The following is a 23,103-nucleotide window of genomic DNA, read 5'->3' on the forward strand; positions in this document are numbered from 1 at the left end:
CAGAACAAACCGAATAACAATTCTTGAACAAGCAGTAAATCAAAATCTCGCGACTCTAAAATTCTAAAATTCCAAAAAGAAATTTCTAGACGATAATATTTTAAGAAGTCTAAAGTGAATCCTCACCGTCTATACCGCCGTTGGCCTGAGCGGTGCTCCGTTTACGCTGAACAACTGATCTACCGAAACAACCGCAACTCATGTCTTTCTCTGCAATATCTCACTTCTAACAAACCTCTCCCAGTTCACATAATTTACACTTTACTTGGAAAAAAATCATAAAAATACAATGAATTCACCAATTACGAAGCTCACACAGCGTCAATATTCAGATCAAATCATAAAAAAAGCAGTTCAACTTAAATAAGGTTTAACTAATTAATCAAACTAAAATCCAAAATAAATACTCAACTAACAGCTCATCGTCACCATATCGCTAAAGTCAAACAATTTAAAGAAAGATAATTACCTTAGTTTGAGACTGGAGAAGGTTGCAGAGCATGAAATAGAGAAAATGAGAATTTGAATCGGCAGAATTTAAGTTAGAAATGGGGATGGGACAGTTGGATTAGGTTTAAGGAGAATTGAGAAATGGTCATTAGACCATACATTTTGGTTTATGCAAATTTGTTCTGTTCCCACTCAATCATCTCCAGCCCTGATCTCTTCAACACGTACTTTTCTTCCAATTTAGCGGTTAAACTTTTTTTATTATATAATTTTCATAATTATCTTTTTCTTCATATGATCGGAATACACTTGATTTCAAAGGTATATAATAATGGATTAAGACATTAATATTTAAATGATTATTTAATACATAAATAATGGATTTTTTTTACAAACATAAAAGAACTAAGATATTTTTTTTGATAAACTAAGCATTTAGTACTTAAATTATTATTTCTGTTTCACTTTAGTACCTACTTTTTTTAAACATATCTAACGTTTAGTTTAGGTATCAATTTGGTGTCCCGTCATAAAAAATTTAACGACGTCGATGACGTGAAATTTATATTACAAGATGTGGGAATACCGAGAATGGGAAAATATTTCACGTCATCGTTGCCGCTAAGTTTTTAACGGTGGAGTGTCAAATTGAAACATAAACTAAATGTTATGTACGTTTTTTTAAAAAAAATAGGTACTAAAACGGAATAAAAATGATAGTTTATATATTAAATGTATAATTTACCATATATTTTTTTAATAGTTTACTATGATTAATCTATTGATAACGTGCATACATATGTAAATGTAACTATTTAAATTTAAATTTTCTAAAAAATTATTTTCTTTTATCATTAAACCATTCAATAAATTCATATTTATGATAAAATTTAAAATTAAATTAACATAATATTAATTACTATCATTAATATCATTCGTCAAATTAATACTTATTTTTAATACAAATGAAGGCAAAGCCGGTAAAATTAATACTTTCATCATGAAGACATGTAATCATATGTTTTAATATTTTATATTCTATAATTGAAGTTAATTTTTATCACGTCAACCCAGATATTGAATAAGTATAGTATTTATTATTATTATTATTATTATTATTTAAAAATCTTTGTTGTTGTATTAGCATAGCATATCCACACGTTTTAAGAGTACTTCTAATGTTTCATAAACAAAAATTAAAATAAATCATTAAATTATTGTCGGGTGAGGAAAAGAGAGATGTATAGACAAACACAAAATGACAGACTAGGGGTGGGTATATGATAAAAGATGTTTCCATTTCTGGTAAGTAAATTCATACCAACACAAAATGACATAAATCACTGGAAAATAAGGGATGTAGATAATCGGATTTAGGCTTAATGAATATTTATCATAATTAATTTTATAGAGTTAGATTTTTAAAAGATAAGTTCATATGAAGATAGGTCAAATTTAAGAGAGTATTTTTTTTGTTTTTTTTCCATTTCATTTTTTATTAAGAATTTAAAAGTTGAAGGTTAGGTAAGGTCACTATATTTTGGGTCTAATTCGGGGCAGGAAACTATTATAAAGTTGAATCAAGTACCAAGTGAAGGTATTAAGGATGGCAATTGATCGATTTAGGTTAAATTTTCGATCAACCCGATCTAACCTAACCTAAGAAGCATACCCTTCCACTTGAACTTGATCCAAGTTTAGAAATGTGTCATCCAATCCGAAACTCGACTCATTTTATGAGATAAAAATCTACATCTAACTTGACGTGACGGTCGTCATAAATATAACAAAAAAAATTAATTTGATAAAATATGAACAAAATTAATAGAAAAATGGTATTATAACAATTATCCTTAAATATAAGAAAATATTTTTATTTTAACATAATATATTAAGAGTAAACTAAATGTTTAGTATATCAATTATCACTTTTATTTCATTTTGGTCATTCAACTAATTTTTTCAATATCATATCTAACATTTAGTTTTTGTATCATTTTGGTCACCTGTATTAAAAAATTAACGGTAATGTTGATATGTCACTATAAAATAATACCACATCATCATTGCAAATAAAAATGTATCTTTAGTAGTTTTGTTAAATTTGTTAATGGTTGGTGACCAAAATGAAGCCAAAACTAAATGTTAGGTATGATTTCAAAAAAATAGTTAAATGACTAAAATAAAATGAAAATGAAAATTGAGATACTAAATGTATAGTTTATCCTAAATTAAAATTTTATAATGGTGGAAACTGTAGTAATTAGAATTTCCCGTATACAGCGAATCTGATGTGGACATTTTCTTTTTGTTGCATCAGATGGTATAATGTCAAAGCCATGTCGCCCCCAGTCCTATTTTTCTAAATTTCCCGGTGAATATTGAAAGCCGTGGGTCCATTAATTCCAAGAAAGCTTCGCAAAATTTAGGGTATGTTAAAATTGGGGACCAGTTGATTATTTCAATTAAGGAAGTGGCGGTCTTCATTGGTTTTCATTTTTCTCAACCTTATACTGATTAAAAAATATTAACAATTAATCTAGAACAACGAAATATTGTTTTTCGCAAATAAGATAAAAAGTTAAATATTAATATTATGGACAAATTATATTAAATTTAAAAAATATTCTTCTAATATATTTATATATATTTAAGTTAAATTAGTTGATAAATTATTTAAATAATGATGAGTAATTTAAAACAAAATTTGACACGGAATGGAGTAGGCTGAAAATTTTACTAGAACTTTGAGTTAATTGCATCACATGTCTTCAAAGTATCACACTTATTTTAAATTGATTCTTAAATTTTTAAATACTCCAATTTCATCTCTAAATGATGATTATCATTTTAAACTTGTATTCAAACTTTTAAAAATTTCAATTTCATCCTCAAACTATGACTTCCATTCTAAATTAGTCCCAAACTTTTTTAAACATTCTAATTTCATCCCTAACTATACATATATATTAATCATGTCCCTGTTAATAAAATCGTTAAGCCATGTTATATTATTATATGTATGAAGCAAACAAAAATTATGTTAAATTATGGTTGAAATTAATTACATATTTGGATGAATTTGAGGATGAAATAGGAATATTCAAAAGTTTAAGGACTAATTGAGAATGAGAATCATAGTTTAAGGTTGAAATTAAAATATTAAAAAGTTTAAGGATCAATTTAAAATAAGAATTATATTTTGAGGATATATAATACAATTAACTCTAAAACCATTAAATTATGGACGTGGCATGACATGCTCTTAATAGCTCAATCTAAGAGGAATCGTGTTGTTTTGTCCTTTAACAAATAAGCCAACACTTGTCGTCCAGCGTATGCTATCACGAAATATAAAAGATTACTGATTTTACATTATAAGATAAAATAATTAATGAGTTTTAAATTAATAATTTCTCTAATAAGTCTTTAACCCAACTGTAAAGTAAACACCTACGATGTGATTGTTTGAGGAACAGTGGTTTAGATAGCAAATTCAGGCGCATTCTTTCTTTTGAAAATAATATTTCCAAAAAAAATAAAAATACTTGCATTGAACCACTTAAGCAAAAGGTAATATCTTCAAATCTTAATGTTTATAAATAGAGTAAATTAAATTAGAAGGGCTGTTATTATTTCTATTGTATTTAATTCGGATTAAACGATTAATAAATATAATATCAATGGTTATAAAAAATTATTTCCAACAAAATTATGAGATTTAAATTTTTCGATTAATATTTAGTTGATTTATTGTTAAAAAATAATAGAACAATTAAATGATATTAACACTATTTATAATAAGTGATAATTCATCTCACCTGGTGAATAGACTAATTAGTAATAAGTTATGTTATTTGGTGAATTGATTTATTTTTTTGTTTAAAGTTGTATATATTCAATTATAAATATTAGTTAGTACTTGAAATATTACACGAAAGTAAATCTAGTTTTCTCTCATTTATGAGCTTCGCCTATCTCTTTTGTTTTTTATATTTATTGATTGAAGATGACACAAATTTTAATGTTAATTATCGTTCGTTAAATTTTTTTTATTATCCTTTTATTTTCTTATATCACTTCTTTATTTTTAGTTTTTAATTTTTAATAATTATACATTTATGACATGTTTTTTTCATGTTTTTTTTACACGTTTTCAGTCGTTGTTTTCATTTATATCTCTTTTAATGATATATTTGACATTGTCACGACTAACCAAAATGGTGCTTATATGTTATCATGTTGATATTTTCTGTTTTGGACTATCATATTAGATTTGGATACACGATTTGTGTTTGTATATTGTTTTTCACGTTGTTTGACTTTGATTTGCAGTTTGTTGATGATCTTTCAGTAGTTTCATCCTTTTTTGTAATTCGTCTATCGATGCAATCAAATCCATATGTATCTATCTTTGTTCGAGTTTTTTGCTTATGTATTTTACCTTTTTCTTGTATGGTCATTATGTGATCTTAAGTGACTAGTTTTTGTGTCAATGATTATAGAAAAATATCATAATTACGAGCTTAATTTACGATTATGATTGTAAACTTTTGTTGTAATTCGGGATATTTCCTCTTTTTAATAAAATTAGCGGCTTTTGTCAAAAAAATTATATTTATTAGCTTTTCAACAATTATTTTCATAAAAAAATCCAAGTCTCTTATTCAAATGGTCTTAACCTTTCGATTCATTTCCTCTCTATTATATATAGGCTAGTTGAGACAAATCTTAGACATAACTTACATCTTTGGAATATGAAAACACTTAGAAAATTCCTTTCAAATTCGTTATTTCTGGTGATGGATAAATGCAAGATTATGTTCGATAAATCACTATAGTTGTGCTTAGTGTTGTGATCGTATGTTATTGTATCCTAGGAGACCGACGTCCAACATTACTCAAAACATCGAGGAATGACAAATATGTTTTAAGGAAACTATTTATACATACATCAACAAAAATTATTTTTCTATTTATTCAACTCTGCTCATTTGATTTCATGTATTCATACAAGTAAATAATTTCATTTATCTATTTTAATTTTACTTTTATTTTATTTCGGTCAAATCAATAACAATATCAATTTATTATTATTTGATTACTCTATTCCCGAATTAGTATTTTTATCTAACATTTATTTTATATTTTAAATACGAAAAATGGATTAAGAATAAGGATGATTTAAGATTTTAGTTTACCGTTGTTAGATTGAAAACTGATTTTATTTTTTAAAAAATTGTTTGATATCGTTGATAAAATATATTATAGAAAACTAAAATATTTTTTAAACATATGTTGAAATATATCGATTCTAAAATTTGAAAATAAACGATGATATTTGAATAATTTTATACTTACAAACACTTTTTCAAAAGTATAACTATTTTTAATTTTCACACTTTGATTGTTAAGTTAATTAAAAAAACATTTTTCATCTAAAAATTTTCGTTGTTCTATGTTGTTGATGGTACCAAAAGCGCATTTGGCTCCAAAACCAAGAGCCAGAATAAAATTTCAATTATAATAAAAATATATTATTGATGTTAAAAAATATTTTGTTAATCAATTAGGCTTATTATAATATATTATATGTTCAAAAAAATTAATCATTGATATCACATAGATTCTTTGTAAACTCAATTGCTTGAATCTTTCTAGAATCTCAAAGAAAATAACACTATATTTAACTATTAAAACCACTTAATAAATTATAAAAAAATGTGAAACCTATTAGTTATATTCTTGAGTGGGAAAATGGGGATTTCATGACTGACTTGAAAAATGTTATTATTTTTGTTGTTTTTTTCCTATACCATTGGATCCAAATTGACGTTTCCTCTCAATAAAATATTTGAATGAGCCAATGAGGATCTGCTCAGAGTGTGGTCGAACGCGTTGAAAAGACAACCTGACCTGAGTGGTCGCGGGTATTGAAAGCCTGGTCTTCCTTAATAGGGTTGGATCCCATTGTTGGGATGAAATAGATATTCTCTAGGAATGTTAATTGAGTTCAACAGTTTACGGTTAATTTGAATTTAATTTGATTAAAATTTAGTTAATATTTAATTTAATTTGATTTGATTAAAATTTAGTTAATATTTAATTTAATTTAATTTAAATTTGATTTGATATCTTAACAAGTTAAATTTAGTAAGATTTAATTTACTCGATAAATTTACGAATAGTTCGTTTAAGTTTTTTCACTCTTTTAGGATGTCGATTGTGTTTTTAAGATTAATTATGTATTTTTAAATTTTTTTCAATAATGGTTGTAATATGTTAGTTTGTTGTGTTTGTGAATTATTACTTTGGTTGCAGTTAATTTGGTGTATTTATGGATTGTTAGTTTGAATTCTATACTTTATAATTGCTTGGCACACTATTTTGATCACATTTTTTTCCTAACTTTGTTAATTTATATTTATATTAAGTTGCATATAATATTATTATTGTAGACACCCATTTTCGTCCGGGACTTATTTAGTATATATATTAAAATAATATATAGTTGTTGAATTCTTTTTGAAAATATATATATAATATATAGTTTTTGAAAACATTTTGAAAATATATATAATATATAGTTTTTGAAAACATATATATAATATATAGTTTTGAAAACATTTTGAAGACATATATTTTTGGAAACATTCTGAAAATATATATAATATATGGTTTTAAAAATATTTTTGAAAATAAATATATTTTAAAATAATATACTTTTTAAATTATTTATATTATTTTATGTTTATTTGGTTATATTTATTTAGTTTTATGTCTTAACTTGTCCAAGTCCAACAGTCCAAGAGGCCCATCAAAGAGTTAAACCAGGGGGTAAGCCTGACCCATCAAACTGACCCGGTGAACCCAACAAGGATAGGGTTTCAACACCAAGCACCAGCACCAGTACCACAATAGCCAAATCCCAACTCAAAGCAACCGACCAAGATTTCCGGCCGTACACCGATGAAACAGCTAACACCAACCCAAAAAATCGGCCATGCAAAAGAATCCCAACTAAATCGGGACTGAACCATCCCATTTAGTCGGTCAACAATAATCTCCACCAACCGAGTAAATCGGGGATGGAAAAACAACCCTCCCGAAACAAACATAAAGCATCCCCGACTGGGGGGCTATAAAAACTTCACCAGGGAACAGAAGAAAGAGAGGATAAGCAACCGAAATCACCAGAAAAATATCCAAACACAACCAACAAGAAAAACAAGAAAAATACTCAACAATAACTAAAGCTATCGAAGTAAAGGGGCGAGGGAAAATCAAACAAAAGCATTGAAATACCCAACATCAAAAAACCATATCGCATACCAAAGAAATGAGAGGTCTCGGTAGTGCTCGGAGGGAGGAACGGTCATTGGGATTTGAAAATCATCGTCGAAGAGGTAAAGGTCGAAACTTTGAATGTATATCTACGTCGTTTGAAGGCTTTTTAGGGAATTTGGGGTTCGATTTTGGTCTTGGGGTGTCAAGAGGAATATTTGGGGGTAGTTTTAAATTTTCTAGTCGTCGAAGGTGGCAGCCAGAGCGGCGGGTGGCCGGTTTTTGGCCAGCTGTGAGAAAGATTGAGGGAATTTTGTGATTTTTTTGGAATGAGGATAAAAATGATTTTTCTTCTTCTAAGTTTTGAGCTATTTATAGGGGATGGACAACATTGTAATTAGCAAATAGTTAAATCATTTCCACGGTCCCTGCAATTTTGAAGCGTAATTCATTTTGGTCACCTATTATAAATTGGCTCTGGAATTCTGAATTTTTTCAATTTAATCCCTGTTTAAATATTTTACATTTTGCAATTCAGTTCTCTAACTTTAGTTTTCTTTTTGTAGCTCATTTTAGTATAAATTTCAATTTATTTGAATTAGATCCTTTTTTCTATATATTTATTGATTTTATTATTCTTTTTAAAACATTTTTTTCTTTTAGCATTTTTTTTATATTTTTTACGTTTAAAGTTCTCCATTGTTATCTATTTATTTTTTTCTCTTTTAAATATTTAATATTTTCCTGATTTTATTTAATGTTTTTAAGAATTTTTTCCCTTATTTTTCTAATTTAACCCTTTTTTTGTTATTCTCTTTAATTTTTTTTACAATCTAACATTCTTTTGACTTTTTTTTCTTAGAGATAATTTCAATCGATAAAAGGTAAGTAATTTGAATCGAGTCTTTCAATTTTAATTTAAAATTTAATGTTCGCAATTAAGATAACCGATAAATTAAAATGGTACCGAAATGACAGTTCAAGGGTGCTAATCATTCATTGACTGTAACCAACTCCCGAATCTGACATATTTCTAGTAAAACACAAATTATGTAAGATGGTGTCCGTTCAACCTAAATATTTTTTAAATGATCGGTGGAGACTCTAACGAGTTTTATTTAAGTCAAAGCGAATTATGGGTCACCCAAAAAACAGTTACGACAATTAATTTTACATATATATTTTTTAAAAAGGTAAAAAATTAATGAGTTTAAAATGAGTAACGAGTCGAATCAAATAATATATTTTTTAACAAAAGCGAGTCAAACAATGTTTTATCAAGTTTATTGAGTATCAAATCGAGTCAAACACTTTTTGAATAAAGTTGAGCATCACTCAGATAGTGATCGACTTGTTCGATAAAAAACTTTAGTATTATCATTAAAATGATTGATTTAAATAATATTTTTGGTTTGAAAAAAAAATACAATAATATTATTTTGTCGTTATTATAATTTTATTTGTCTCGATATAATTAATCTAGAATTCAGAAAGCACTCTTTAACTCAAAATTTATATGCACAATCAATACTATTTGAATCTTAATATTATTTCAATTTCTATCCTTACTTAAGAGCTCTGGAGTGGGAAAGATGATTTTAGCGTTAGCCATTGAAATTTTTTGGTGGTCTGTGCTCTGTGGCACTTTTGAAATGCAGTAAAGAGTAGGTTCCAAAACATCTATATCGTCCTCAGCAGAGCCACTATAATATTCCTTTGATTTCCAACATTGACGTTCCATCGAACCTCAATATCTTCTATGATAAGCATGTTGATGATGGGTACAACGAGGGGAAGTATGGACAAAAATAAGAAAATATGTGAAATTTGAAAAAATCTTCACCTTCGGTTCTCTGCATGCCTCATTCTCCGTCGTTGCCTGAGACTTGTAAAAATCGATCATCATCGCTTGAGCCGTCGAAGCCTCGTTCACTGGTGATTCTAGAGCATTTGTCGCCCCAATTTACCATCATCCCTAATCTATCACCGTAATCTTAATTTTTCGGTGGTTTTCTCGGCGTCACTCTTATTGGCATGTACTTACAATCTTTATTTGTATGTTTTAAATTGTTAAGGTTATGGATTTGGATAATTGGTTGGAGGAGGAATTGCATAAGTCATTAGATGCATAGTTTGGCACCTTTTTCCATCGATGGCGTTAGTCTCACCTGATCATTTGTTGGAGGAGAATAGGAGTTGTTGTCCAAGAGAAAAAAGACTACTCGAAAATCATAAGATTTTGTCTGTTGCCAGGATAGTTATGGCTTCCGAGTAACGGTGGTTACTCAATGGATAAAAACCTCAATGTATAGCGTCGTTAGAAAATTAACGATTGAATGACAAAAACCTCAATGGATAAAATTAAATTATTAAATTAAAAAAAATTAAAATAAGTATAATAGAAGATAGAATAAAATTCAATGAGTAAATTTCGCTTAAGAGTGCCACTTAACCAGAGTCAAATGACTTATAATTATGGAATTCATCCCAAATCGTCCGAACTGAAACCCAGTACTGAGTCCTGATTCCGCATCCCGCCGTCACCTAATATCCTTCTCACTGATAGTTTCCCAGAGCTTCAATCACCCACAACCGTAGCCATGAGCACGGCTCCACAAGGAAGCCACTCCCTCGCTTTCAGGGTAATGCGGCTTTGCAAGCCATCTTCCACGTCGAACCTCCGTTCCGCGTCGACCCCGCCGATCTCTTCGTCGGCGAAGGCTTCTTCGACGATCCACTCGCCGCCGCCAACCTACCTCCACTCTTGTCTACCCAACTCAGTAAGTCGTTGGACTCCTCCGATTTGACTTACGGGAATCGATTCCTCCTCTACCATCCATCTGATGCTATGGGCTTCTCTGGTCTCCTCCTCCTCCCTCAATCATTGGGGTCTCACTACTTACTTATTCTCCCTTTTTGTTATTTTATTTAAAAATTTCGGTTTACTTGGTTGTTATTTACTTTTTTTCAATTAAATTAGTGTAGTGCGATTTATTTGGGGGAGACATTCTGCAGCTATATTAGTATCAATAACAGCTCTAATGTTGAAGTTATGGACATCATTATTAAGGTCAGTTTGTTTAATTTGTTGATTTTTTATGGATTTGCCGCAATTTTTAGCTGATTGCAACTGTTTATCCGTTGCATTTGATAATTGACACTTTATTCCCCTCTTTAATTGAGTTTGACTAAGCTTTTGTATTACTATTATGGAAGTCGAAAAAGGGTTGGATCATGTGCTTCTACTTAAGCTTGTTTGAGTATCGAAAATATTTTTTTCCTGTAATTTTACTTAATTTCATGTATGCTGAGATTAATGTCAAACCGGGGTTTACATTTGATGTTTATACACACATTGACACTCAAAAACATTTGGTTTGGTTTGATACAAAATCTCAAGAAGCGAGGAGTCTTTGTTTTATTGTAGGCTGAAATTCAGACGGAGAGGCAGAGGATCATCCTATTGGATACATCAAAATCACCTGTTGAATCCATACGTGCAAACGGGCGTTATGATTTCATTGTGGAACATGATGTCAAGGAACTTGGAGCTCATACATACGTAGTAGCTGATTGATTTTTCTGTCTCCTTTAATTAATTATTTTCCCTCTAACTTGATCTTTGTTTGTTGCGAGACAAAATTTAGGCTGGTTTGCACTGCATTGTACATTGATAATGGAGAAGGAAAATATCTTCCACAGTTTTTCAAGTTCGTTGTTGCGAACCCTTTATCAGTTAGGACAAAGGTACTGTCCCATGCCTTTATAAAGAAATGAATTTGTATTCTGTTTATGCTGCCCTTGGCAGACTTCAGAGCAACTTTTTGCTTCAACTTCGTTATTTGAGACTCTCACCCTTCGCTTTAACTTTGATTTTTCCATTCAAAGTTGTAATGATTTTACCTCTGTTGTGCAGGTTCGCTCTGTCAAAGTAGGTTGAGATTAACTTGAATTATCTAATGCAAGTTTATAAAGCCTAGATACTCATGCTGCTGCAATAGATTCTTTTTATGTCACACAAACGATAGAAATAAAAGGGTTAAATATGGCTTGAAATATATAAATTAAAATGTGATTTGCAATGAAATTGATATCAAATAAATTCCAACAGACTCAGTATTTTATCCCTCCTTCGCTGAGCATTTTGCGAGGGGAGGGCAAGGCAAGGGCTATCCTTCATTATTCACCCCCACCCTCTGAGTTTTCTTCTGTTACTTTCTCTTTCTTTTTGTTGTTTCTCTTTCGTAGTATAAGAAGCAAAACCAGATGTGTGTTTCTGGAATATGTAAAGCTACCATCTGATGATTGGAGTGTCTCGTTTGGTTTTATAGTTGTTGATCTATGAGAAGTGCAGCCTATACTAGCACTGTTGTCTTAACATCTGTTTAAGTCCGCCTTATTAATTGTAAAAGTTGTGAATCATCTTGGGCATTCGTCCTTCTGTAATAGCTGAATTTTTCTATATCAGGAAACTACCTATTTAGAAGCTTGCATAGAGAATCATACAAAAACAAATCTTTATATGGACCAAGTTGTGTTTGAACCAGCTCCTCATTGGAGTGCTACAGTACTAAAACTTGATGAACTATGATGAACTCCATCCTGCAGATAGTTCATCAACTGGGTAAGTATCGGTTATATCCCATGGATATGTAATTTTGATTTTTTATTATTATTAGTAGCTTGCCCGAGCAGTCCTTTGAGTTCTGAATTCTGATTTTTTTTTGAGTAATTAACTAAAACTGATAATCATTTAGTGGCAGGGAGATATTTAAGCCACCTATTCTTATCAGATCTGGCGGGGGAATTCACAATTACCTTTATCAATTGAAATTGGGTTCACCTGACTCTGCACAAATGAAGGTAGAGGGGACCAATATTCTTGGTAAATTTCAGATAACACGGCGTACAAATTTGGGTGAACCTGGCCGCTTGCAAACCCAGCAAATTCTTGGAGCAGTAAGTTAAAACATTCTTACAGCTTTCGAAGACTAAGTTTTGTGTTGCCTTTTGTGAAGTCCGTACTAATCTGAAACAAATAATTCATTTTTATTTTCTTAAAAGGAAAAAGAAAAACTCCATTGAATTCTGTGTCTTCTGTTTATTTTGCGAGTTTGTGATCTGCATAACTTTCAATAGACAAATAAACATTTGTAGTAATGCTTTTCTTTTTTATATAGAATATATAAAAATATGATTTAAAGCAATAGTTAATAAAGATTTTACACTTGTGTAGGCATTGCCACAAGTGGGAGCATTCGGTTCCACTAATTTCCATCTGGTATGAAGAAAATTTCTGGACCTTACATTTTTTTATCTGGTTGTTTTGGTTAAGGCTCTGGCCTGAACTTCATCATGCAATCATTTACGATCGAATGCAAGATATTGCATCATTTGATGGCTATTAATTCTCTTTTTCTCCCTTGTATAAATTACCATGGACAGTTGGATTTCTGTTCACAGATTGTGCTGCTATTCCATATGCAACTACTTTGTCGATGTTTTTGCTTCATTTGTATTTCACGCATTTTCATGTGCAGAACTTGATTGCAACTAAACTCGGAATCCAGAAAATTAGTGGAATTACAGTATCCGACACTAGAGAGAAGAAGACTTTTGACCCGTTGCCAGATGTGGTGGTTGGTATCATATCTTCTGATTTTACCAAACAGACTAAGATGTTTACTTGCCGTCTCGAATCGATAAATATCAGTTCTAACGATTTCTTTTTCACTGCATTGCAGATCTTTGTGGAGTCTGATTGGTATATACAAAAGTTGCTGATTGTTAAGGTTGCTGAAGAGAATCATCTCTCAAATGACTGAGCAAAACATTCTTTGATGTGTGTCATTGACATCAATTAGATTGAGCGACTAAGGAGCAACTACGGTCGCATTGCTGTTTCAAAGGGCGGGTGGCTGGCTTCTCCCTCACATATGCCTGTTTCAATCTCTTAGGATCAAATTCTGAGCTGCTCCACGTTTTTCCATCGTCTTGTATAATTTAGATACAAGCGAAGCTTTATGATGTACTTCGTTTAACTTGAAGTTTTATGCCTGTTTGGGTTTTCAAATGATTATTGCAATATATTTCAAACATTTACGAATAAATCTGGGCTCTTCACACCATTAAAGAAGAGTTTATAAGATCATCCCAAGGATTTGAAATGGGCTTTTGTTGTTTTATAAGCTTTTAAGATGGTCATACCAATGCAGCAATACACTTCCAGCCTTCGGTTTGCTGGTTCGTGTCGAAAGGCAGAGCCCATATGTATGCCGGTTCTGGTTCAAAGGGTTCATAGTACAAGAATTCATGAATTATATTCCATTCCGATCGTATAAATCTAAAATGTAATATAACATTATCGGTGATGTCGTAAGTAATTTTACATTTAGATAACATTGTTTTTAAAGATAATGTTATAATCTTTAACCAATCATTTTTAAATATATAAAATTAAGAGAACCGTCATTTTAAATATATAAAATTAAGAGAACTGACAAGCGATAAAAGATAATGTTATTCATCCTAGAAGTTATGGGTTCGAGCAGCTACGTCTCAGGGTGTTTGCGCGTTGTTAATTGATTAAGAAAATTCTAAACAAATATTACCTTATAATCACCTTAGACTATTTAACATATGCGTATAACTAAAAGAGTTTTACATTAGGTATAATTTTGAAACGAAAAATAATTCGGTGACCAAAACTGAAAGTGATAGTTGGGGGTATTAAATGTGTACTTTACCCTAAAATTAATTCTAATTTCATTACTATTTATTTTTCTCTAAATTAGAGGCTTTAACCATTTGATTAAGGATTTGAACAATTTAAAATTGATTGACGACGATGAGAGAACTCTACTTCTTCAAGGACTGAATCCGTTATTATTTATTTATTTTATAAACCTACCCATTATTATTATTATTATCCCATTTTATTTCATGAAATTCAATTATTTGATATTCGGCTGATTTGTGATGTCTGAATGAATACGTGGCACATTCATCTAACGTACGTACGGATGGATGGAAATGGCTTGATCCGACATTCTTCTGTACCTTTGGATATTCTTCGTCAATTCTAAATTAGGCGGCCAGGATATTCTTCTTCAAAAAAGTATTATTAATTATTTAAACTATAATTTTAAATATTAATCAAATTAAAATATTTTTAACTCAATTACTTGCATTATGTAATTGGTTTTAAAATTCTCATGAATAATATAATGATATATATTAAAAGATTTCAGGTTCGATTATAATTATAACTATAATTATAATTATAATTAATATGTTTAAATAATTAATTTTTATACAAAACAACCAAACCAATAATCCTAATATATTTAGATTGAATTAGACCGGGAAACTTTTGACTAAACTATAACCGGATATTACCCACACGTGTCGTAGCTGACAGGTAGAATCGGCCGATCTTTTCAAGCAGGCACAGGAGACTAATTTGTATAAACGTCAGTGCTGACGCAGCACCGGATTGGATTGCTTTGTTTAGAGGAGATCAAAACTCAAAAATTAATTTTTTTGATTCAATATGATGCTAATTTTTTGATTTAATTTGATTTAGAATTTTATAAATTTGATTTAATTTTAAAAAATTTAAATTCTAGTTTATTTATAAAATAAGACTCGAATAACTTAAACTTATTAGCAATTAATTGATTGATTTTTAAATTCGAGTCGAATACTTAACTTTGTATGATATATATATATATAAAGAAGCAAATAAATATTATTATATAATAGAATGAAAAAAATAAATAAAGAATTAAAATAGTGGAACTTGATTTGTTTACTCGTATATAGACACCGAATCATATGAGTAGAGTAAAATAAATTGAAGAATGCTTTTTGTTGAGGTATGTATGAACAGTTTCCTTAAGAAAAATTCGTCATTTCCTCAGTGTTTTGAGTAACGTTAGACGTCGGTCTCCCAAGATACAACAACAAACAGTCACAACAGTAATGATCAGTCGAATACAATCTTGTCTTACTGGAAAGAACAAATTTGGAAGAAACTTTCTAAGTGTTTTCTTAATTTAACATTGTGAATTGTGTCTCAAAGTTATCTCTTGGATTTGTGCCTTAACTAGCTTATTCGTAGAGGAGGAAACAGATTGAAGGGTTAAGACCTTTAGATGAAATGACTTAACCTTTTGATTAAAGGACTTATCCTTTTAATGAAAGGGCTTAATCTTTTCATAAAGAAAATTGTTGAATATGTATGATTGAATAGATGCAACTTTAAATCAAAAGTAAGTTCATTCACCAAGTGACATGACTTTTTATTAATTAGATATAAATAACATCAATTCATTCAATTATTTTTCCAACAATCCCTACATGAATGAACCTGATGGTTCAAACACTGACTCGATATGGTGATAGATTCTACGTTCGATATTTGCATAGGATAGGTAAGCATCCCCATTTGAACATTCCCTTGTGAAAATATGTTTACCTTACTGGTTGTCCAATAGACGTGATGTCCTTGAACTGTCATGTCGTTGGTGTAAGCGATGACATACCTCACACAAATATCTCACTAACAAGAATTTGGTTCACATAGTTATGTCCATATAGCCGTGGACATCTCCTGGTTCTACAAGAGTTTAGAGAATTATTCCCTAACAGTCTCTTTGAAGCAGCTCCACTTCACTCTCACATAGGTGACTTATGTTGTTCGGCTCATCGAAACACATAGTGGTCATTAAAAACATTGTTTAACCTTTTCCACATTTTAGTCATTGTTTTCATTGTAGGAATGGACTTAAGATATGAACTCCCACAATGACCTCACAAGCTCTATGCAAGTAGATTATCCCATTGAACCTAAATATTGGGATCTCGAGTCAACTAGGTTGGGTTTTCCTTCACATGGTTCCTTAAATATTCATGGGCTTTAGTCACGTTGCTTTCGATATTTATCAACTTAATTTCGATTCAACCATTTGGTTAGCGGATCCGCAGTGTTATCTTTTGATCTTACAAAATCAATAGAAATAACTCCAATTGAGATCATTTGTCTAATAATATTTTGTCGAGGACGTATGTGTCTCAACTTTCAATTATACATTATATAAGACACCCATTACTTTTTAGTAGTTGTAGGAATATTTTCTACCACTTCCATAATTCATATGGTATCTTTTCCCTTTTCTTGTGGGGCATCTTATAAATCAACTCCTCCCACATGTCTTGTGACAATTCAGAACTTTCTTAGCATGCCGTTCATCATTTATTTTAAGGTTTTATTCTTCCGCTTTTGCATTCATGACCTAATATCAAGTATAATTCTTTAGTTTTCTTATGGATACTATACACTCCATATAGTGTATCTGACAATCTATTCAGGATGCAGTTTTGACATCGATAGTCAGAATATTTCAAAATTCAACAACAGTGAATGTAGTAACAATGTTTATCTCATCCTCTCTATTAATAGGATGATTATCATATATTTGACCAATTTAACATGGTCAAATATTTACTATGGTCATGTCTTGAAATTATATTCATAGAGTTTCATAGGCTTTTTATTGTGGCTCTCGACCACCAACACCAGTGAATTTAATTCAAGTATGAGTTGGAATCAATATTCCAAACAATTTCTATTAAATAGTAAATCAAATAAATTTTGTTGGAAGACAAGATTAAAAATCTTGAAACAAATTTATTCGGAGAAAACTATTAAAATCTATTGAACGTCAGGAATTAAAATCCTAAAATAGAATTATAGGCTCGATTTCTGTTTACACAAACAAATCAAAAATTTGTTTTGGTACCTTATTTGTCGCATTGAATTTTAGACAAAAACTAAAATCCAACAATCGAGTAATTTCTGTTAAACAATGAGAATTTAGTAAAACTAAAACCCGAAACAAATAGTCACAATTAACACTATTTTGTTGAAACCGTTAAATGCCAGGATTTAGTAAAACTAAATTTCGAAACAAACCAACTTCTGTTGGACAATGGGATTACAACCCGAAACAAAACCAATTTCTGTTGAAGATTGAGAATTTAATAAATCAATTCTCGAAACAGAACTAACTGCTGTTGAACGGTGGAAATTTAATAAAACACGAAACAATAGTATAATCTCAATGTATAAATATTATAAAAAAATATTGAATGATCACACATACCTTTTCGATTTCTTGATCGAAATTCACCATTCGTTAAAAAAATACGAGCCTTATCACGTTACACCAAGGTTTGTCCTTAATTTTGAAACCTGCAAAATGTTTCATAGCGAACTTGAAAAGGTTTTGTAAAATGTTTCATATGTACCTTATCATTGAATCACCAAGTACGCAACCATCAACAGACGTAGCGGTTAAAAAATTCTGCACATGGTGCAAATTGCAAATTACTTTTGAAATTTATTTTGATATGCAACCTATAAGGTTATACCAATGTGCCTTATCATTGCACAAGGGTTAGTGGATATAAACACACATACCTTTACAATTTAGTGGTTCATGCAAAAACAATATCATTTGCAAGTTATCCACGCAAGTTATTCATGTAAGAAATAAGTAATCTGCAATTTATCCACGTAAACTAAAAGTTGTGCCAATTCACTCAAGTCTCCAAGGATGGTTTCAATGATGAGGCTCGTAGACTCAGACTTAACCGTGTAATCTCTAGTTTGAATTCCAATGTTGCAAACCGTGCTAACCAACAATTCCGAATGAGTTGTAAATGTCTCCTTTTAGTGTTTGTCTTGATTTGAAAAATCAATAAATCACTCGTTCATATATCTCGGATTAGAACAAAATATTATTAGAATTTGTCATAAGATTTTTAGACAAAATGTTAATCCGAGATAAAATAATAATAAATATTATTATATAATTGAACGAAACAAATAAATAAAGAATTAAAATAGAGGAACGTGATTTATTTTATCGTATGTAGACACTGAATCGGATGAGTAGAGTAAAATAAATCGAAGAAGGATTTTTGTTGGAAGGATTTTTATTGAGGTATGCATGAACAATTTCCTTAAGACAAATTCGTCCTCTCCTCGATGCTTTGAGTAACGTTGGACGTCGGTCTCCCAAGATACAACAACAAACGATCACAACAGTAAACGTAAACGTAGTGATCAGTCGAATACAATCTTGCCTTTCTCTATCACCGGAAAGAACAAATTTGAAAGAAACTTTCTAAGAGTTTTCCTAATTCAACATTGTGAATTGTGTCTCAAGTTGTCTCTTGGATTTGTGCCTTAACTATACTATATATAGAGGACGAAATGGATTGAAGGGTTAAGACCTTTCGATTAAAGGACTTATCCTTGTGATGAAATGACTTAACATTTTCATTAAAGGATGTTAAATAAGTATGATTGAATAGATGCAACTTTAAATCAAAAATTAAGGTCATTAACCAAGTGAAATGACTTATTATTAATTAGTTATAAATGGAATCAATTCATTCAATTATTTTTCTAATATATATGGTTAGGATCCAATTACACAATATAAAACTTTTTGTTTTACACATATTTAAGGCTGTTTGATAAGTGAAAGTAGATGACTGAGATTGACTTATTGTTTTTTTCTAGTGAATATCTTTTCATTTCCTACTGTTAATCTCATACATATATTTTCACTCATCTAACGGTCCTAAATCTGTGTAAAACTAAAAGAGTTTTACATTGTGTAACAGGATCCTATATTATATGTACATATATCATATATAAAAAAATATGAAGAAATATATATGTATATCGTATATTATTATAAAAAAATTGTTTAGATTATAATCGATTAGTACCATAACATTATAAATATTGATAATTAAATTCAAATAGAAATTCAAATAACTCGACTCAATTTGATTAAAAAATAAAATAAAATTTAAATTATAAAATAAGACTTATCAACTTGAATAACTCAAAATTTCTAATTCAACTTGGTTTAACTTAATCGAATACTCACGCCTAACTCTCCTTCGTCAGTTTTCCACATTCGTTAAACGTCTAGTTTTTTTCACTCTTCATGTAAATTATTTAAAATGTAAATATAACCCTTTATCTAACCATTGCCCAGCTAGATGTGTCTTGTATGATTATTACCATTCATTTTATGGTAAAAAACAAGTCAAATAATCCAAAATGTACACCTCATAAAGATAACGATATGAAAACAAAAAAAATATTTACAAATAATTGAACTTTTAACAAGTTGGGATTAATTTATAGTTACAAATAATACTATTATTTTTTAGATACAATATTTAATATTTTAAGGTTTATATTTTTATTTAATTTTAATTTCTAGCTATGTTAGTGGTCGATAAGCTTCGAGTTGGTGCATCAATTAGGGTTAACAACCTTATAAAACGTCTAACGATATCAGTTGTGGCTGTGGTTGAAGTTCATTGAGATTTAGAAAGCATTGGTTAAGGTTCATGACAGCTATTGGCGTTGGAATGTTCATTATAATTTTTTTAAAATTTTTATATAATTTAGATATTTTTATTGATGATTTAATTTTATAGTTTTATAATTTTTAATATATATATATATATATATTTAATTCACTCTTATATAGTGGCGGTTTAAAAAATATTTTCGAGAGTGAGCACATATATATTAACAACACATATTTTTGTATAGAATGATCACAAATAAAATGTCAATATGAACATAATCAATAAAATGAGTAAATAATCAAAGAAAATTTAAATTTGAAGGTAGATACGTGACCACTTAAACAAGCAATTGATTCACCATTGGCTTAACATAAAATCATAAGTTGGTCTCTTATTCTTGATATATTCAAAAATATGGATGAGTAAAACTTGACTCGACTTGAAAACTGATATTTTTGAATCAAATCGACTCGAAAATAAGACTCAAATTGACTCAACTCGACTAAATTTTTTTCAAATTTGAGTCGAGTTATAAAATAACTCAAATAACTTGAATAGAACTCAAAATTTTAGTAATAAATGAATTTATTTTCAAGTTTGAGTCAAGTCTCTCAACTATGTATGAAATATCACATATGAAAAAATATGAATATATAGTACTATAATATTACAAATATTTATAATTAAATTTAAATATAAAATAAAAAAATAAAATAAAATTTATCAACTTAAATAACTCAAAACTGTTTTAGCTCAATTAGATGAAACGCTCATCCATATTTAGAAAATGCTCATTCACAGAATTCCAAGAGTTTAGGAAAAGCTAATAAACCTGTGGCTGCTATAAAGTTTTGCAGCATACAGTAGGATGAATCGTACAGCTTAAAAAAATATCTTCTTTTTCCAGCTGCAAAGAAAATGACAGTCCGTACTGTACATGAAAGCCCATAAACTACGAGAATGAATCATATGAAAAATTAGTTATTAAATATGCTCAATGAATTTAAAATTCAATTAATATTTAAAATAATTAAAAAAATCAATTCACCAACTTACAAATTTCTAACATAAAAAGAAAATATCTACATGTATACTTAGAGCACAACTTATTCTAGCTGTAAAAAGCGCATAAACCGGATCCCGCCCGTTTTGATAAGTATTGCCCACGCTGACCGGCTATACCCGGTAAACAACTCCCTATAAATACCACACAATCTTCCCATGAATCTCTCTGCTCCTTTCGTATAATTTTCATTTCTCTAGGAACATCCATTTTCCCTTTTTTTAAAGCACCCTTTCGTTTCGTTCATCTCTTGGATCGTTCATTGGTGCATGGCAGCTAGCTTGTTGGCGCGTGAGGTATCTGACCTATGTTTGGGCAAGCCGCCGTTGCGGTGCCTCTCTATCTCCGCCACGGTTGCTGACGCCTTGTCGGCGTTGAAGAGATCAGGGGATAGTTGTGTCAGTGTTTGGAGCTGTAAGCACGGTCAGATACCGGAAGCCGCCGAAAAGGTCGCCGCCGCCGATCTTGACGAGTGCCGTTGCGTAGGAAAAGTATGCATGGTTGATATTATCGGTTTCTTATGCAAGGAAGAAAACCTGTCGAATCCTGGATCTGCTCTTCAAGCCCCTGTTTCCATTCTCATTCGTAAATCAGGAGATTTTGTCCGCCATTTAGAACCTAACGCGAGGTCGGTTTTTTTTTGGTGGGTGGGTGGGGGGTGAATTCCTTTTTTTTCCCCCTTTAAATTTGCCTGTTTCATTATTAATTCATTCATTGATTTTATTTTTTCAGTTTTGTGGAAGCTATAGATTTGATCTTGGAAGGAGCACAAAATCTCGTGATACCATTGGAGAACAGCAGCAGGAATTCAAGGAAAAAGCTTCTTCAAAATGCTCTGTCCAATTCAACTTTCCATAATAACCTGCAACATTGTTGGCTAACTCAAGAAGATATAGTTCGTTACCTTGTGAATTCAATTGCTCTTTTGAGCCAAACTGCTGTTAATCCAATCAACTCCCTCGACATCATCGATGCTCAGAACATCACAACCTTTCATTATGATAACCCGGCTTCATCGGCCTTGCCCTCCATTGCTCAGTCCCTTGAGATACAAACTTCTGTTGCAATCGTCGATGGTGATGGCAAGTTGGTCGGAGAAATTTCGCCCTTCACTTTGAATTCTTGTGATGAGGATGTTGTGGCTGCCATTGTGACACTTTCAGCTGGTGATTTGATGGCTTATATCGATTGTGGTGGACCGCCGGAGGATTTGATTCAGTTGGTGAAAGAGAGGTTGCAAGAAAGGAATCTAGTGAAAGCCCTGGAATTGATGGAAGAAGATTCAGGGATTTCCTCGGGAATCTCATCAGTTTCATCATCGTGTTCCTCATCTTCTGAGGACGAGGGCTTCGGGGTTATTAGGAGGAGCAATGGGAGGTCGGGAGGGCATTCAGTGAAGGTGGTGAGGAGATCAGAGGTCATTGTATGTCATCCATGGAGCTCATTGGTGGCAGTGATGATTCAGGCACTCTCACACCGTGTAGGTCACGTCTGGGTTGTCGGAGAAGATCGAACTTTAGCAGGGATTGTTACCTTTGCTGGGATGCTAAAAGTTTTCCGGGATAGATTGAGGACCACGGCTTAGGGTAGCATTGAAGAAATCCGAACATAAACACCAAAAACAGAAATCCACAATAAAAAAGCAAACTATATTTGGTGATTATAATTCGGATGTATTAATTCAGAGAGACCCAGAAATGAAAATCAACCTGAAAGCAATCAATTCAGAAAAGGAATCGATTTTGAGTTCTCTGGAAAACAAACTCCTACATAATAGTTTTCTCATTGCTTTGTTCCTTATTTTCCCAGTTATGCCATCAAACAAACAGATTCTAGACTGTATCATACTACGAATCTAATTAACGGCTAGTAGAAACAGAACATATTGGTAATTTTAATAA

General features: G+C 30.7%; 2 protein-coding genes and 1 pseudogene across 5 annotated transcripts in view; 2 read left to right on the plus strand and 1 right to left on the minus strand.

The window, feature by feature from the left end:
- LOC120217653 (putative serine/threonine-protein kinase) overlaps positions 1-15,877 on the minus strand; it is an 18,707-nt gene extending 2,830 nt beyond the window's left edge. The window contains exons 1-2 of one of the 4 annotated variants that reach the window (XM_039214727.1): positions 15,867-15,877; positions 127-264 (exon numbers count right to left, since the gene is read on the minus strand). In XM_039214727.1, coding sequence (XP_039070658.1) covers positions 127-202 — 76 coding nt within the window. In that variant the 5' untranslated portion in view covers positions 203-264; positions 15,867-15,877. Of the gene's footprint in view, positions 1-126; positions 265-469; positions 649-15,866 lie in introns of those variants that run through there. The other 3 variants (XM_039214725.1, XM_039214726.1, XM_039214724.1) reach the window with 3 other exon arrangements.
- Positions 1-22,954, plus strand: part of LOC120217651 — a 27,866-nt pseudogene extending 4,912 nt beyond the window's left edge.
- LOC120217655 (trafficking protein particle complex subunit 13-like) lies at positions 10,188-13,842 on the plus strand. Its single transcript, XM_039214729.1, has 7 exons — positions 10,188-10,623; positions 10,715-11,481; positions 12,203-12,358; positions 12,492-12,693; positions 12,971-13,015; positions 13,275-13,373; positions 13,479-13,842. The coding sequence occupies exons 3-7, from the start codon at positions 12,315-12,317 to the stop codon at positions 13,557-13,559; spliced, it is 471 nt and encodes a 156-aa protein (XP_039070660.1). The 5' UTR covers positions 10,188-10,623; positions 10,715-11,481; positions 12,203-12,314; the 3' UTR covers positions 13,560-13,842.
- Positions 22,955-23,103: the final 149 nt, after the last annotated feature.

The sequence above is a fragment of the Hibiscus syriacus genome, unplaced genomic scaffold (genome assembly GCF_006381635.1).
Source record: "Hibiscus syriacus cultivar Baekdansim isolate YM2019G1 unplaced genomic scaffold, ASM638163v2 tig00110187_pilon, whole genome shotgun sequence".
NCBI lineage: Eukaryota > Viridiplantae > Streptophyta > Magnoliopsida > Malvales > Malvaceae > Hibiscus > Hibiscus syriacus.

Excerpts from the sequence above, each read along its gene's own strand:
- LOC120217655 (XM_039214729.1), top strand. The coding sequence starts at position 12,315 with ATGAACTATGATGAACTCCATCCTGCAGATAGTTCATCAACTGG. Across the intron at positions 12,359-12,491 it reads GCAGATAGTTCATCAACTGG|TGGCAGGGAGATATTTAAGC; the intron begins GTAAGTATCGGT and ends ATAATCATTTAG. Across the intron at positions 12,694-12,970 it reads CCCAGCAAATTCTTGGAGCA|GCATTGCCACAAGTGGGAGC; the intron begins GTAAGTTAAAAC and ends ACACTTGTGTAG.